Source organism: Dermacentor silvarum, chromosome 7 (genome assembly GCF_013339745.2).
Source record: "Dermacentor silvarum isolate Dsil-2018 chromosome 7, BIME_Dsil_1.4, whole genome shotgun sequence".
NCBI classification, from domain to species: Eukaryota; Metazoa; Arthropoda; class Arachnida; order Ixodida; family Ixodidae; genus Dermacentor; species Dermacentor silvarum.
The window spans coordinates 123,424,756-123,441,580 of record NC_051160.1 but is presented as its reverse complement, the minus strand read 5'-3'; the positions used below and the strand labels follow the sequence as shown (position 1 = coordinate 123,441,580).

At 48.0% G+C, this 16,825-nt stretch overlaps 1 protein-coding gene across 2 annotated transcripts in view; it reads right to left on the bottom strand.

Moving 5' to 3' along the window:
- LOC119458413 (uncharacterized) overlaps nt 1–16,825 on the bottom strand; it is a 77,312-nt gene that overhangs the window by 24,203 nt on the left and 36,284 nt on the right. For both annotated transcript variants that reach the window (XM_037720250.2, XM_037720251.2), the window contains 2 exons: nt 16,646–16,760; nt 4,579–4,617 (listed from right to left, as the gene is read on the bottom strand). In XM_037720250.2, coding sequence (XP_037576178.1) covers nt 4,579–4,617; nt 16,646–16,760 — 154 coding nt within the window. The remainder of the gene's footprint in view (nt 1–4,578; nt 4,618–16,645; nt 16,761–16,825) is intronic.

Sequence of the window (16,825 nt, the reverse complement as noted above, 5' to 3'; positions counted from 1 at the left end):
CGTCATTCCTTGTGCGTCATTCCATTATTGTCACTACGTCCATGTCATACAGAGGGCGTCTTGCTGCCATGCTCATGGGCAACGCTGGCAAGCGAATGTCATTGCAAAGTGGGATGATACCGAAGTATGTCACATTGAGCCGGGTATTCAAATATAGGGTGTGTCGCTACATTGATCGAATGCTAATCAAATTACCATCTACAGTCATCGTCAGATGAGGTCTGCCGTATTGGTGATTTCGATTGGCATTCTTTGCCTATTTCGTCTCGTTTTGAGCCTATCTATCTCTCTATCTAGCCTCTTGCGCCGACGCAGTGGACCACGTTGCTTACCAGCTTAGGTCACTAGATATGTGCTCGTGGTCGTTATGCCATCGTGGTCGTTCTGTGGTCGTCATTTCAGCTTCGTCATCTGGCTCTCGTGTTATGCTTTCGTTGTCTACGCCAACACACCGGGTCAAGTTCTGTAATATCTTTGGCCACTAGGTATGGGTCTGTGGAGGTGAAATCGTCATGGTTCTTGCATCGCCGCCATTCCAGCTTTCTTATCCGACTCTTGTCATAATGGCGCGACGAACCATCATGGTTATGCAGTCTTCATGCATTCGTTGTCATACCGTCGTCGTGAGCCTGTCGTGAACGTTCTATCTCGTCGTCTTTCCAGCTTCGTCAATTAACTCTGGTCATGCCGTCTTCTTAACGCCATGGCCGTCACACAGTCTTCGTGATACAGCCGTCGTCACCCCATAGTTCTCAAGTCGTCTTCGTCACGCAGTCGTTGTTATATCATTGTCATCATTTAAAAAAGTTGTCGCAGTTTCACCTGAAAGGTGAAGCATAAATTGCGATAGCAAATTTGTAGAGAGCTATACGGAGTAATGATAGTAGCTTTATCAGCTGTATGAACTTGGACATGCAGCAGCACCGGCAACACGCAGAACTGTTGTCGACGCCGTCGGCGTTTTGCCCGCGTTCGCACAAAATGCCTGCGGCGTTGGTGACTGTTGCCGGAGCCGCTGATATAAATAGGCACTTGGTGCCGCAGCTAAACGTCGCCACCTTTCCCTCCCCCTCCCCCCCCCCCACGGCCTTTCGCGCGTCGGAAGAAGGCGCGTTTGCTCTACATATATGGTGATTGTAAAGGAGGAAAGAGACGCCTACTTCTGCAGCCCTTAAGGGAGCACGGCGCAGAACGCGCGTTTGTTCTCCGCCGTGGGTTCACTCCCCGTGAAAGTGCGCGTCCCTCACGCCCTTTCACTCGCACATACAGCGTTCGGCGGCGCGCGGCGACGATTTCATCTCCACTGACGTCATACGGAACCTCACGGCGACGGCGACGCCGACGGCAGAAATCTGCTTTGGAGTGTCCATATAATTGCTATCGCAATAAAACGTCATCTAGTTGTCTTGATGACGTTTTCACAACGTCGTCATACCGCCTTTGTCGTTCCAATGAGAACAATCCTAATTCGTCATTCCATAGTCGTCACCGCCTCGTCATTGAACGTCATACAGTCGTCATGCCGTGATGCTCATGGGTGACTTCGTCAAGCTAGTTCCTTCGTCAAGATAGCGAAGACGGTGTTAGTCGCGTTTAGGCGAAGTAACGGAAGTCGATTAGAATGGCCAGCAACTGATTTTAAATTAGTGTGACTTGAGTAATACCTTATACAGCTACATTGCTTGAATTCTAATAGCATTATCGTCGAGAGTAATTGTGACGTGGGTTTTGCCGAATATTTAGAAGGCTCAAATGCGTACAAATGGGTGACTTTGACGAATGGGTAAAGCCGCTTTTTCTATGGGGAAGAGCAATGCGAAAGCCTCCAGTCCAGTAGCCTGAAGAGAACATACATACGAGAGACGAATATTAACACGGAAATACAAACTACCACGAGACTTTTTACTAAACAAGTCTTTCCTTCTACACATAGGTGATTTCAGAAACGCGTTAGTCTCTCCGTGCCCACGTGTGTATTCACAATTGTGTAAAACAAACCGAAGTGCACATGTGTGAACGAACCAGCGCACAGCTACAGTAAGTTATGCCTCGTCCATGAACTTTTACGCTATGCGCTTAAACTCGGGGGTGTGCATAGTAAATGTGCGCGCACAAAACGTCTGAATATAAATCACACCGGCGAGCTACACGGCAAGAAATCAGGTTCACCAAGTTTTTTTTGCGTTGCATAAAGTAGGTAAGACGACTTTAGGGGCCCTGTATTGCGAAAAATATAACAGGCAAACACCTCGCGCAGATACTTTGCGCTGCTGGAAGTAAGGCTGAACTGCCAGCACAATCAATGTAAGAAAGGCAAGCGGAGGTAAAAAAAAAATTTAAATGGCTGAGGTTTAACTCTTGCAAACCTAGTTATCAAGAGCGAAATGTCTCTTTGGCTTCGTTTTGCAAAGACTGTGTATATTATGCACACAGTTTTTAGTTAATGTAGGCTTCCGCGCTTGATAATCTTCTCTATAACGGGCTAATCTGGCCTCCCTTTGATCCGGTATTTCAGCAGCCAATTTTGTCTTTGCTTGAGATTTCACAGCCTGTCGCTTGCGCCGAAGCGCACGCACAGGCGGCCCAGACGGCGCGCCATCCATGGTGACACTGAGTGACCAAGCGCCGGCAAAGCAGCCGTTAAACCCTCGCCAAGTCACGTGGTGCCGCAGCGGCGAGGCTCCGAGCGAGCGCAGCTGTGACGCCTCTTCTCAGCGGATCACTTGGCATGACGTCACACCTGCCACATTTGCGCTTCGGCGGCTCAAGATCATTGCGATGCGATGAATGACCTTGCGATACATGGCGTAGTAGAGCTCTCGCCTTAAAAGATTCGATTATGGTGGCAGCCAGGAGGTAGAAACGGGAGGAATATTAAGGTAAGTGCACTAAGGTTAGAGCTGAGTCTCTAAACATGGCTGACAAGCACGAGGAGGGTTGACCAGCGTATGATTATGTTAGAGGCGTGCACATGGAGACACTTCGATGCCAACTCTCACTTTTACGCGGCCGATAATGCTGTACCCCTGCTCTATTTTCTCATATAGGCAGGGCCAGGTGGTGAAACGTGACACACGCATGTTACGGAGTCTCGAGCAGCGCATTGCATTGTATAATTATACATATACCACAACACTCCATTAGGCAAAATGCATAGGATTTATTAAAACGACAAGCGCGACAAATTCATTTATGCTGCAGACACTACGAAAAGGAACACCCTGTCCGAACATTATAGCTGATCAAATAAGATGCCTGTCCTATTGTCACAAGGAATTGCGCCTTCCCCAACCAGGTTTATTTTCTGGAGCTAAAGAAACCGCTCCCTAATACGAACGCAGTGTAACAAATGGTTACGGGTAAATAATTAGAAACTTCCTGACTTGTCCCACCAGCTCAAGCACTAGAGACGACCATATTCATGGAAGGCCCGTCATGTGATGTGACGTTGCGGTTAATAGATGAGGAGTATACATATTTAATACGCCTGACAATTGTCAGAGTCCGAGCAGCTCACACACTCTTAAACAATGTCGTAGCACACACTACATAGTATCACACTATTTGCTACCTCAGTATAACTGCACTTGGTAATGATAAAGCTATAAACATTTCCAATTAAACAAGGCAGTCAGTGCTACGAATGGGTCTCAGCTACCAATCCCGAACGTAGTTAGCACCACCTGATACAAAAATCTCGCCCCTGCTGCATGTATTCGACTAAATTTGGCGTATTCCACCGTGGGTCTAATTTATCTGTTATAGAATAGAAACCTTGCATGCGGTCGTGCTAAATGCAATGAAATTTGGTAGCAGATACAGATTAGCAATAATGACTACCTTTTTTGTCAGAATTGTTGCTAACTCTATGATTACCAACGGCAGTTATAAAAGTTGTCGCAGTTTCACCTGAAAGGCGAAGCATCAATTGCGATAGCAAATTTGTAGGGAGCTATACGGAGTAATGATAGTAGCTGTATCAGCTGTATAAACTTGGACATGCAGCAGCACCGGCAACACGCAGAACTGTTGTCGACGCCGCCGGCGTTTTGCCCGCGTTCGCTCAAAATGCGTGCGGCGTTGGTGACTGTTGCCGGAGCCTCTGATATAAATAGGCACTTGGTGCCGCAGCTAAACGTCGCCTCCCTTCCCTGCCCCTCCCCCCCTCCCCCACAGCCTTTCGCGCGTCGGAAGAAGGTACGTTTACTCTACATATATGGTGATTGTAGAGGAGGAAAGAGACGCCTACTTCTGCAGCCCTTAAGGGAGCACAGCGCAGAACGCGCGTTTCTTCTCCGCCGTGCGTTCACTCCCCGTGAAAGCGCGCGTCCCTAGCGCTCTTTCACTCGCACATACAGCGTTCGGCGGCGCGCGGCGACGATTTCATCTCCATTGACGTCATACGGAACCTCACGGCGATGGCGACGGCGACGCCGACGGCAGAAATCTGCTTTTGAGTGTCCATATAATTGCTATCGCAATATTAGGCACTTGGTGCCTCAGCTAAACGTCGCGAACATAGAAAATAGTGCAAACACAGAAACAACACATATGCAACAATACGGTTGTTGTACTTACTTCGGGAGTCTGATGTTCGACGGTCTGCATTCCAGTGTCCTGCAAGAAAAATTGACGTACGATGATAGCATTCATGAGACAAGAATGCGTCTTGCTTCCTCTGCAAAAACTGAAGGCGAGGTGTGCTTGCTCGTGGTGTGATGCAAAAACACTTTGAAAGATATTTGAAGCTCTTCGTAATGTGTTTTTACAGACGCCTAAGGCCACTTCGCTTCTAGGAGTGTTGCTTTAAAATTATTTGGATGGAATTCTTCTCGTATTTCATCTTGTTTAGCCCAACTTTGGCAAGTGTAGGAGCTGATGCCCTTCACCCTACCATTGTAGGTTATCGATAACGAACTGTTTGACAATGACATTCTGAATGTACAAAAGCAGGAGCACCATAATTATTTTTAGCATTTGAATTGTAGCCGATATATGCAAATACTTGATGATAATTTCTTACGGAAAGAAAGGACCAGGTTAGGGATTATGCACATCGACTTTGCCGTCATAAAATATTAGCCAAGAATAACTGGAATTTGATAGAAAACAGGCATTCGCGTAGGAAGCAAAACATTTTCTCTCTCATGGGTTGCAATTATGACGGTTGTCTGGAACACAACACGTAAATGTTGTGTTACCAAGATTTAACGCCGCAGTTATACTCCGTCTCGACGTCACGCTAAACGTTTGTTTTAAAATGCTATTGCAACACACGAATACTACGATATGCGATAACGGAATGGATTCAGCATGACGACGGCGATGTGACAACAGAAATACGACATCATGACGACGATGACCCGACTTTTACTACCTACCTGCGCTGTCTTCACGGCTCATTTGTTCCTTGGAGACCAGCGACTGCTCAAACCTTTCGCTCCAAAGTCACGCAGCACGGAACGGTGCAACTCGACAAGTGATGCACAGCTTACTCATGAAATGCCTAAAGTAACCATTCAAATCGGCTGAAACAGCTGCGAAGGTTTGCTCGGCTATGGGAGCTTCGCTGACGTTGTTAGCGGTGTCTTGCGTTATTGAAAGCCTAGGCATCAAAGCCTGCTCAGAACGTAGTATTTCTCATTAATTCTCGACAGGTCGGTGGCATACTGCGGCATGCTGAGGTAGCGCTCGTCAACGCTGACCGTGAATCAAGGTGTTCCATGCTGATGACTATAACGTCCCGTTCTGAGGGTGTTAGACTCAGCAAGTACGTAATACAGCGGTAGCAAATAACGTGTAGTATGCTGATTTAGCAATATTTATTACCTCGAATGGCCGGGCACACATGGATATCATAAAGAAACCCGAAGAAAGAATATGTATCTGTCAATGTCAATCGTTTATAGTACAACGCAACGGATCAGAAGCCGTGTGCCTGCCATACAGCGAAATGTAACACTTCGGGGATTTCTAGACAAACAGTCAGGACAATTGAATGCGCTGTGAAACGTTACACGTTGGCTTTCGCAGTACCCTAAGGGAACATTTGATTCGACGGGTTGGATGAAATAGAAGACATTTAAGTAGTCATGAGTAGGCAAATATTGAAGGTGTGGCTAAATAAGCGGGACAATGAACATTGCTAAATCATAGCGTTCTGCCTGCTTAGAGGCGTTCGATGAAATGCTTACAATGTTTCACCTCTGCCACTAAAGAAAGAAAGTGGCACAATTTTATAATTACAGAGAAGGAGGGGAGGCACGTTCTAGTTGATACACCGAATTGTCGAGTTTTGTTACATTAAACAGCTTCCTGGAAATTGCTTACCGTATGTTCACGTGTTATCTTCGTTCATGGATTATATAACGCTCGTATTAGATCTGGCTGGCCTCCTCCGTGAGCTCTAAAAATGATGCATCTCTACATTTGGTTAAAATTGGTAAAATGTTCTAGTTAATATAGGACCAAACTTTTAAATGTGCAGATTATTTAAACCCTTTTTTGAAAATTACGTACAGAAGCCTTACAAAGCAAGATAAGCGTGTTTTATGAACAGCGCCGCACGTTTCCCCAGTGTCCTACCAAAATTCTAATTCGTACAAAGTTTTTGGATGAATCCTGTGTATGTGAGAAAAAAATAGCTTCTTTGTTGTCAGTGCTGTATTAGAGCGTTAAAAAAGCACAGCTTCATAACGTACATGTTATGGGCAGAAACTTCCTATCTCAGTGGATACATAAGATGTGAACATTATTTTCTTTCAATGGTAACGAGGATTACGACAGCCAACTGGCTCTCCTGGACCAAGCCCAGCTAGCCGCTCGCGCCAGTAGAGCCCTGGAGTAGGGGCCCCAACCACGGTACCTCAAACTTTGTTTTATTCATTGAAGTTTCTCTCTCTCCCAGTGGTGACAACGGTTGCTGAATTTCGAAATCAGCACGAAAGCCTTTTCATTTAACTTCAGGTACTATTATTTCTCTTTCACAAATCATATTGCGCGCTCCCCAAAATTTTAGTATAAGTGATATATACAACCTCTAATTCTATACTAATTCCTGCAGACGTCATACCCGCCGTGATAACTGTCCTGGCCTGTACTTTATCTTTGTAAGGCTTCTAAGAGGATTAAAACAAGAGGTGAAAGGCAGACAGGTTAAGCAGTATAAATGTCCAGTTGGCTACTCAGCACAGGGTGATGGGGTAAGGGCAGAAACGATTAGAAAAGAAGGGAAGATTTAAAAAGAAAGAAAAAAAGAAAAAGGAAAGCATCAGTAAAGACATCCTACAGTTTTTAACTAAGTCCTGTTTCTTTTAAAAAGTACACTACGCTTTTAAAGCAGTTCGTGCCGACGTCAGCTGGGACCACGGTCCAACAATTTTGGCTTCCTTAAGGGGATGGTTGTCAATCTTGTCGAGCGTATTGTGGAGGGCTTCTCTTTGTGCACTAAAACGACGACAATCACACAGAAGGTACGCTATCGTCTCTCTGTACCCGCAAACTTCACAGTCTGGACTTGTGGCCATTCCAGGCCATAGGCGACAAAAGAGAGTTACCTCCCGTCGTGGTAAGCCATGTGGAAGGCAGAGCTTCAGATCAGGACCCCGGGAACACAGGGGCTGGTTCTTAGAGTCTGCTGAATTTCATTGGGCTAACGTAAGCTCGCGAGCAAGTGTACGGAGCTGTCCCGCTGCGTCTGTTCTGGACATAGGAATAGCGACGCAATCGGCATTAGTATAGGAAGATCGAGCGGCGGCGTGTCCTGGCTCGTTTCCAAGGATACCACTATGACTTGGAAACCATTGAAATACAATGTCATGTCCTTTATCAACTGCCAGATGATGAATTTCTCGTGTATCTGCGACAAGTGGTTCGTGGGGTCCACGGGTAATGCAGAGAGCAAACTCTGGAGGGCGGCTCTGGAATCGTAAATGATGGACCATTTCTGTGGCGTTTCCTGATCGATCAATTGAATTGCTGCACGCAGAGCTGTAAGTACGACAGCCGTCGCTGATGTCAAGTGCGATGTCCTGAATGTTTTCTATGTAGATTTTGCTCGGATATATACTGCAGCCGCTGAACTCGAGTGCATGATCGACCCATCGGAGTAAACATGTAAGCGGTCTTTGTGGACCTCATGGAGTAGCAGTAATGCTGCCTGCTTCAATGCTGCTGACGCCATTTTGCCTTCTTGATGCCTGGAATGTTAAGGCATACTCGAGGTGAATGTAGAGACCACAGTGGCAATGACGGCCATGCTGCGGAGACGTAATTCGATGGCAGCGATGCTCTGCGAGTAGTCAGGAGTGGGCTAGAACTCGTATGTGGCCTAATTGTTTGCAGGAAAGCAAGATGGTGAAAGTGTACCTGCCGTGTTGCGGCCTAGCGAAAGGCCATGCGCATCCGGGCTGGCCGCAGGAGCAGAGAAAGAGACTGAGCCGCTTCCGATGCGCGCGAGATAACGTCCAACCTTTATTCCATGCAACCAGCATACATATATAGCAGACACTCATGTGACCAATGACGTCACGTACAAGCAACATTTCACAATTGTGGGCGACAGCGCCAGATAACGCGGACACTTGACGCGCATAGGCGCTATCACCACATCTCCCCTTCTTTGATAATACGCTGACAGTTGCAACCAACTTAGCAGCACTGCCAGCGAAAGAACACTTTGCAGAAACAAACAATGCGCAAGAAACAATACAGTCAATTGCTGAACCCGTAGCGGTCCGGCTGTCGAACAAGACGACCAGATCGCGTTCGGTATTCAGGAAGGTCAGTTCCCGGCAAGGAAGGGCTAGATAGATCGTCAGGTGCCATGCTGTCTGTAACGCGATTAGATTTCTGTTCCGTTTCTACCCGACTATCATTTGCCTGAGGAAAATCATAGCTACCTCCGTCATCCTCACCTTGTTTTGGCTGTGAAACAAAGCGAACCAAGGATTTCCTGTTTCTTTCTAGAACTACACCAGTGGAAGTTCTAACCACATAAGACCTCGGCCGCTCAGCAAGTCGCAAGACTCGCGCTTTTGCTTTGCAGTCCGTCACCCAGACTTCCGCGCCCGGTTCGAGTGGTCGCAACGAAGTAGCCCTATGACGACGGTTGAAGTTCCTACGCTGCCGCTGTCGGGCAGTCGTATCATGGCTTCTGAACTTCCTCAGGTTCACCGTCTGAGGCCGAAGGCTGGTGGGACGGACAGGCACCGTTGTGCGTAGCCGCCTGCCCATTAGAAGTTCTGCAGGGCTTTTCCCAAGTAGCCCCGGAGTGTCCCTGTACGCTAGGAGAGAAAGATATGGGTCCTTCGCTTTTGTAATGAGACCTTTAATTGTCTGGACCATCCTCTCCACTTCACCATTAGCCTGGGGGTACCTGGGGCTAGACGTCACAGCGCGAAAACCGTAGTTGCGAGCAAACAACTTGTATTCCTGTGACACAAATTGCGCTCCGTTATCAGACATAACAACTTCTGGTATGCCATGTCTTGCAAAGAAACTTTTAAGGTGCGTAATGACAGTGGCACACGTTGTAGATGATAACAAAGCAATCTCTGGGTACCTAGAAAAATAATCCACGACTACCAAATACCATTTTCCTTGAATATGGCAGAGATCAGCGCCTAGTTTTTGCCAAGGACGCTGTGGAGTGGTTGTCAGGATCATTGGTTCTGACTTTTGGTGTCTGTGCTCGGCGCATACACGGCAATCGGTAACCAAAGCTTTCAGCTGGCAACTCAACCCTGGCCACCATACCGACACTTTTGCTCGAGCTCTGCATTTTTCGATTCCCAGGTGACTCTCGTGCAAGCGTATCAAGACCTCTGAGCGCAATTTTTGAGGAATGACCAACCTCACACCTTTAAGTAGCACGCCTTCAGCAACTGTAAGCGTGGCTCTTTCCTGCCAATATGGACGCAAGACCATCGGAAGAGATGAGAATTTTGGCCACCCTTTCCGACTGAATTTTACGAGTGCTTGACAAACTTCGTCAGCGGCTTGTTCTGCTTTCACTCTCTCGAAGAGGCTGGCCTCGACCGCGTTTGACAGGCACCCTGAAACGTGCTTGCTGACGTCACTAACAGACAGTGCATTATCACTTTCTTTTCCCCGAATCGGGGCCCGCGACAACACATCTGCAGTAACTAGGCTCTTGCCCGGGACATGTACAACTTCATAGCTGAACCGCATGAGCCTCATGCGAAAACGCTGAATGCGAGGTGGTAAAACATCTAAAGGAGATTTTCCCAGCAAGGTTACAAGAGGTTTGTGGTCGGTTTCACACACAATTTCAATACCTTTGATGTACCCTTCGAATCGTTCAGCCGCCCACGTCATTGCTAGTGCCTCTTTTTCAATCTGGGAATATCGGGTTTCGGCAGGCGTCAACGAGCGCGATGCAAAGGCAACGGGTCGTTTTTCGTTGTTTGGTTGAACTTGCATCAGTACCGCCCCTAAACCGAATGATGACGCATCGGCGGAAAGAATCGTAGGGTACTTTGCATCATAGTTGGCCATGACGCGCGCCGAACCGATAACGTCTCTAACGTACGACAGCGCTTGCTCTTGGGCTGGTCCCCACGTCCATTCAGAACTCTTCAAAAGCAAGTGACGTAACGGCGCCGTTTTTGAAGCCAAATCTGGTATGAATCTTGCCAGATGATTAGTCATACCGAGCAGCCGTCGAACGTCAGACACGTTATTTGGCGTCGGCAGTTCTTTGATGGCCCGGACCTTTTCAGGGTCCGGCCTGATTCCGTCACGACTTAGAACACAACCAAGAAAATTGATCTCGGTTACTCCAAAACAACACTTTTCTTTGTTTAGCGTAACGCCAGCACTCATGAGACGGTCTAAAGTAAGACGCAGACGCTCATCATGTTGAGCTTGGTCGCAGCCATAAATGAGCACATCATCCATCATGTTTACCACGCCTGGGATTCCTTCCAGAATCTGCGACATTTTCTTTTGAAAAAACTCAGGTGCTGACGTTATTCCAAACGGTAGCCTCTGAAAACAGTATCGCCCAAATGGCGTAATGAAGGTAGTTAACAACTGGCTTTCCGGCGACAACTTGATCTGATAAAATCCAGAATTAGCGTCCAGCTTCGAAAAAACTGATGCCCCACTTAACAGACCAAGGCTATCTTCAACAGTTGGCATAACATAGCGCTCGCGAAGTACACTTTTATTTAGTTGCGTCAAGTCCACGCAAATACGAACGTCTCCAGAAGGTTTGAGTACTGGTACGATACCCGCGCACCATTCTGTTGGTTCGTCTACTTTGCGGATTACGTCGTCTCGCTCCATACGCTCGAGCTCCTCCTTAACTCGGTCCCGCAGGGGTAAGGCAATGCGACGAGCAACCTGAATAGCAAAGGGTACAGAGTTCGGCTTCAGTCTGATATTGTATTCCCCTTTCATAGCTCCCAGACTACCGAAAAGCTGAGGGTAGGAAGCTTCGATGGCTGTCGCGCTACTGACCGAGTCAGCGAACTTGATCAGCTCAAGGGCTTCGAGCGCCGGGAGACCCAAAAGTATCGAGCGCAAGGGCGAGACCACGTACACCGTTTGTCGGACAATGCGTTGTTTCCACTGGATAGTGGCAAGAAACTTTCCGAGAACATGCAGTGGCTCATTCGCAGGGCCAGTTAAGGTTATGTCGCAGTTCTCTAATTTAGTAGGCAATCCCGGAAACGTTGAGGGTACAACGGACACTTCTGCACCCGAATCAAGTTTAGCGAACACCGGAGTGCCGTTAATAACAACTTGAGCATACCGAGAATTAGAGTGCTCCCCATTTACCGCGCCTACGAAATACGCCCCCTTTTCCACATGGAGAGAAGAAAGCTGTACCTTCTTTCGCTCGCCTGCAGCCTTTTTCCGACACACCACTGCGAAATGTCCGGAACAACCGCAGTAGTTGCATTTCGCAGCTCGTGCCGGGCAGGAGGTCCTCGGGTGCTCTCCTTGACCGCAGTTGGGGCATGAACTGGGGGTGAGAGGTCGGTAGGACTGTGGTCTGGTGCGTTGACCTTGTGCGATAGGTGCAGTGGTCCTTGACGAGGTGCCGGAACGCTGTCCTGAAGAATTCTTCCGGGGCTGCCGTTGTTTGTTGATCGCGTCCAGGTTGCTGGCTGGCGCTGCCGAAGGTTCGTCGCTGGTTTCTCGCAGCTGTTGCTGCTGTCGTTGGACGGTCTCCTTCAAGCGAGCTTTTGCCAAAGCGCTGGCGAGTGTCAAATTTGCATCCATTTGCAGAGACTCCGAGAGCTTGGCATCGCTGAGGCCGACTACAAACCGGTCGCGGATCATGCGTTCCTTTTCCTTGTAGTCGCACCGGTCCGCCTGTGTGTGCAACGCGGTGATGAATTGGTCGACTGACTCTCCAGGTTGTTGTATGCGTCGGTGAAAACATGCGCTCTCGTAAACGAGGTTCCGTGCGGCCACGAAGTGATCGTCGAACTTTTTTCTGACGACTTCATACTGCTTCTGCTGTTGTTCGGATAGTTCGAAGGTCGAAAAGATCTCTCTCGCTTGCTTGCCCATTGTGTAGAGTAGAGTCCGGACTTGCGCTTCTTCACTTCGCTCATTTAAGCCAGAGGCAAAGCGGTAGTCGTCGAATAGTTGGATCCAGGAAGGCCATTCAGACGTCCGGTCGAAGTCAAACGTTGGCGGAGCTGGAACAGCGAACATGCCGTGAACTGGCTTGACTTCTTTGTCTTCTGACATGGCGCCGCTTGACGAAGACTGGTGCAACGCCCCTCGAATATCAGAAGACGGCCGCTTCTGACACCATGCCGTGTTGCGGCCTAGCGAAAGGCCATGCGCATCCGGGCTGGCCGCAGGAGCAGAGAAAGAGACTGAGCCGCTTCCGATGCGCGCGAGATAACGTCCAACCTTTATTCCATGCAACCAGCATACATATATAGCAGACACTCATGTGACCAATGACGTCACGTACAAGCAACATTTCACAATTGTGGGCGACAGCGCCAGATAACGCGGACACTTGACGCGCATAGGCGCTATCACCACAGTACCCTTGCGACATGTCGAATGTGGACTCTTAGAGCATCGACCGCAATGTACAATGCTATAGGGTGGTCACGCGCTATGACGATTGTGGCTGTTGTTGATGCACACTTAGGGAGGCCAAGGCACGTCCGAAGTACTTGGGCTTGTAAACTCTTGAGTGGGCGAAGGTTCGTTTTACTAGTGTTACACAGCACGGGCAGGTTATATCTTAGGCAGCCCGTGAATATTGCATGGTACAACTGTAGCATCGGTTGTACAGATGTGCCCCAAGACTTTCCGCCGACAAACTTGAATACATGGGCTCTTGCAGTCATCGTCTTTTTCATATATGAAATATGTGGCGTCCAAGGCAAATCACGGTCGATGATGACGCCAAGGTAACGGTGCTTTGTTTCATAAGAAATTACTTCTCCATTTATGCGTATTGTTAATGTTTTTATGCATAGTCATTGTTTTGCGCGTAAATGCGACTAATCGTCATTTTTCTGAGGATAGTTCAAGGCCTTTAATATACAGGTAAGACGACGTTTGCGTGACCGCCTTCTGCAGTCTCTTTCGTATCTGCGGACGTGTCACGCCGGACACCCAGACGCAGATATCATCTGTATTAATGGATATCTGGACCGTCCTTGGCAATGACGAACAAGGCCTAAATGTGCTATGTTGAAGAGCGTGGTGCTTAAGGTGTGCCTTGCTTGTGCCTTAAGGTGTGCCTTCCAGCAAAAGTGTGCCTTGCGGCACACCTTTGCTGGTTGAATGGTGGGATATCATTGAATCCTCTGCAAGCACGAAGGATCCTTCCTCCAAATAGGTATGAATTCAGCACAGAGCACGGCCACCAGTGTCCACATCGGTCAAAGCATCAAGGATTTCTTGGTGTGCTACATTATCATACGCGCCTTTGACATCTAAAAACATCGCCACCGTTATTCATTTCATGCTCTTTTGATCCTGAATATACGCGTATGTTACCGAATCAAGCATGTTATCGATCGATGACCGACCGCGCTGGAAGCCCGCCATTGCATTCGGATAGACCTCATTATGTTCCAAGTACCATTCAAGGCGCGTCAACACCATCCGTTCCTATAGTTTTCCAACGTAACTGGCAAGAGCAGTGGGACGGTGCGATGCCAAGTCCAATGGAATTTTAGAGCTCTTAGGTAAAGTTATGGGTGGCTGACCTTCCACTCTCAAGGAATCAATCCTTGGCGCCAAGAATCGTTGTATCTCTCCAAAAATACACTGCGGGCTTTTGGCCAAAGTTTCCAAGTGGCTTTTATGTGACTCCGTCGGGCCCAGGCGAAGATAACTCCCTACAAGTCGCCAGCGCATCTTTTAGCTCCTCCATAGTGAACATGAGGTCCATGCGAGAGTCCTGGGATGCCACAACATCACGTGATGCTGATACAGGTAGTGTCGGCAAGCCGGCAACTCTTGCGCAGAAATCCTCAGCAACGTGGATCTCACGTCGTCCTTGATGCAGGGCAAGAGACGTGAAAGGGCGGCTATGTTGCGAGGACGATTGTAGGTCAGGCAGAGTTCTCCATATATGGGACAGAGGCTTACGAGGATCCAAGGAATCCCAAAAGGACTTTCACTTTTGAGACTGCAACGTATCGTCGTTGCGTGTTAAAACGACTGGTTAGAGAAATATGTGCTGCGACAAGAGTGATTGTAAGTTTCTTTGTTTTCACAGTTCAGCACACGTTTTGATCGTTGTCGTGAGGCAAAACTGAATGCAGCACGTAAGTGAGCTCACACAGAAGAGAAACTACTACTTGCTGAGAACACTATACGTCGTGGATGAGAAAGTTTCGTAGCACTATAGTCAGATTGTAGATTGAAGGCTTGGCTCACAGGTAACGATGATGAGAAATTTGCTCAATGTAATCAGAGGTCGAAAATCCGAAATTCTTGATCTGAGGCCTCCAGCATACTAAGGAAAAGAGGTGCTTCCTTGACATCTTTAGGGAACGACAGCGGTGAATGAGCCATGATGCTACTCAACACTTGCAAGTACTGCATTCCGTACCTGCAGTGCACTGTGATTTAGGTTCGTCAGTAGTGTACTCATAACATTCATGAGCGGCCTCAGCATGGCGAACACGTGCATGTCCTGGCCGACTGCCCGGACTGCTGCAGGGCCACCAGCAGTTGGTGGACGAGTCGTGTCTCCTGGTTCTGCGAGTTGGCGTGGCTTCGGCAGAGGTGGCCATGATTCACTTTAATTAGCGATAGCAAGCGTCCCTCTCTCAACTGCGCTGGTAATGCGTGACATCAGCGGTTGAAGACCAGACCTCGCTGGATTGTGCACATTACTTAGAAATACCAGTTTCTTGACTTGTGGCGCCGGGAACGTCGGCTCCTCACTTTAGTTTCAGCTTCGTGCGATGGTAGGCAATCACCTTTGTAGAGGAGATTCACGCAAGTTGATTTGCTAATACGTTGAGCTTGTATTATGGTAATGCTGTCCGTCGTTGTTTTGATCAAAATAGGCAAATCACTGTCACTGATTGAGACATCGATGTTGTAAACCACGCCTGCAGTCGTTTCCGAACTCTGTGAAATGTGGCAGCGCACTGTGATGTTATCTAGCTGCGTAATCTTCCACAACGGATCCAAGGCGCTTCGGTTAGTAACATTGATAGCGAGGATGCTCTTGCGGTTATTGATTCTGGCGTATTTTATCTCGCCTGGAGGGGGAGCCTCCAGGTAAACAGAGATGGTCCGTTCGTTCGTTGAGATTGTCCGTTGAGTTCGTTGAGATAGTCTGTAGCCGTCTCCGGAACAAAGAGAATTGTGTGCTCCGGGGCTGTCGGCGTAGGGGTCACAGTCGACTTATGTGAAGCGGTGTACCAGCTGACATTTCGTCTAGTCGCTTTCCGGCTTTTGTAGACCTCGAAGCCTTCATCGTCCGAAGTAGCGTCGCTCGAGGGAGAGTACAGCTCGGTGTCATCGCTGTCAGCTAGGCTCCGAGGGCAGTTCCTCTTCCTTGGAGTAGCTCCCGCCGATGCTCGGAGGTCTGGACGGCGTTCGACCGATTCCACTTCTATCGCCTAAAAAGGGAGCGGCGTCTACCAGCAGATACCGGTGAAAATCTATATCTATAACATATAAACAAAGAATGAAATAAAGATATATATATATATATATATATATAATAAAATTGCGGTATACTGATCTGATGGAAGGTGTGCAACACAACTTCCCATTTATGCAGGGCAAATACGTAGCTCGTAGTTTCTATTCTCTGCGTGCAATTCGAGTCAGTATTCTGCGATATGTATCCAATTTCCGTTTAACTACTAGTTCACCTAGCCAAACCTTTCTCCTTTGTTCCAGCATGTACAGAGCTTGTGTATCGTGTAAAGCGTAGCCAGGAAACAAGGTGAAGTATGTGTGGTTCTCGTTAGTATTCACTGATTGAATTCAATGGATGAAGATATTGGTGATTGGAGATATTTTCTCTGAGCAGCCCGCGTTACCTTCTGATTGTTTTGCTGTCGTTTTCTAAATCTACTTTCTTTCGCGCGGAACATTTTCAGGGCAGCGTTCCTCTCAATAACACATATGGCTTGTGCTGTTTCTGCACGTTTCATCAACTTACGTCACAGTGCGTCGAACGCCGCGCCATACAGTACGTCTTCCTCGAAATTTTCAGTGGTGCTGGAAGAGGCTTTGATCCCTTGCCTGTGGCTCTCTTCTTCATGCACGTCACAGATCTGTAGGAAAAATCGCTGTGTTAATAGAATGTCTAGGCACAGCTTGTGCGCGTGCGTACAAAAAA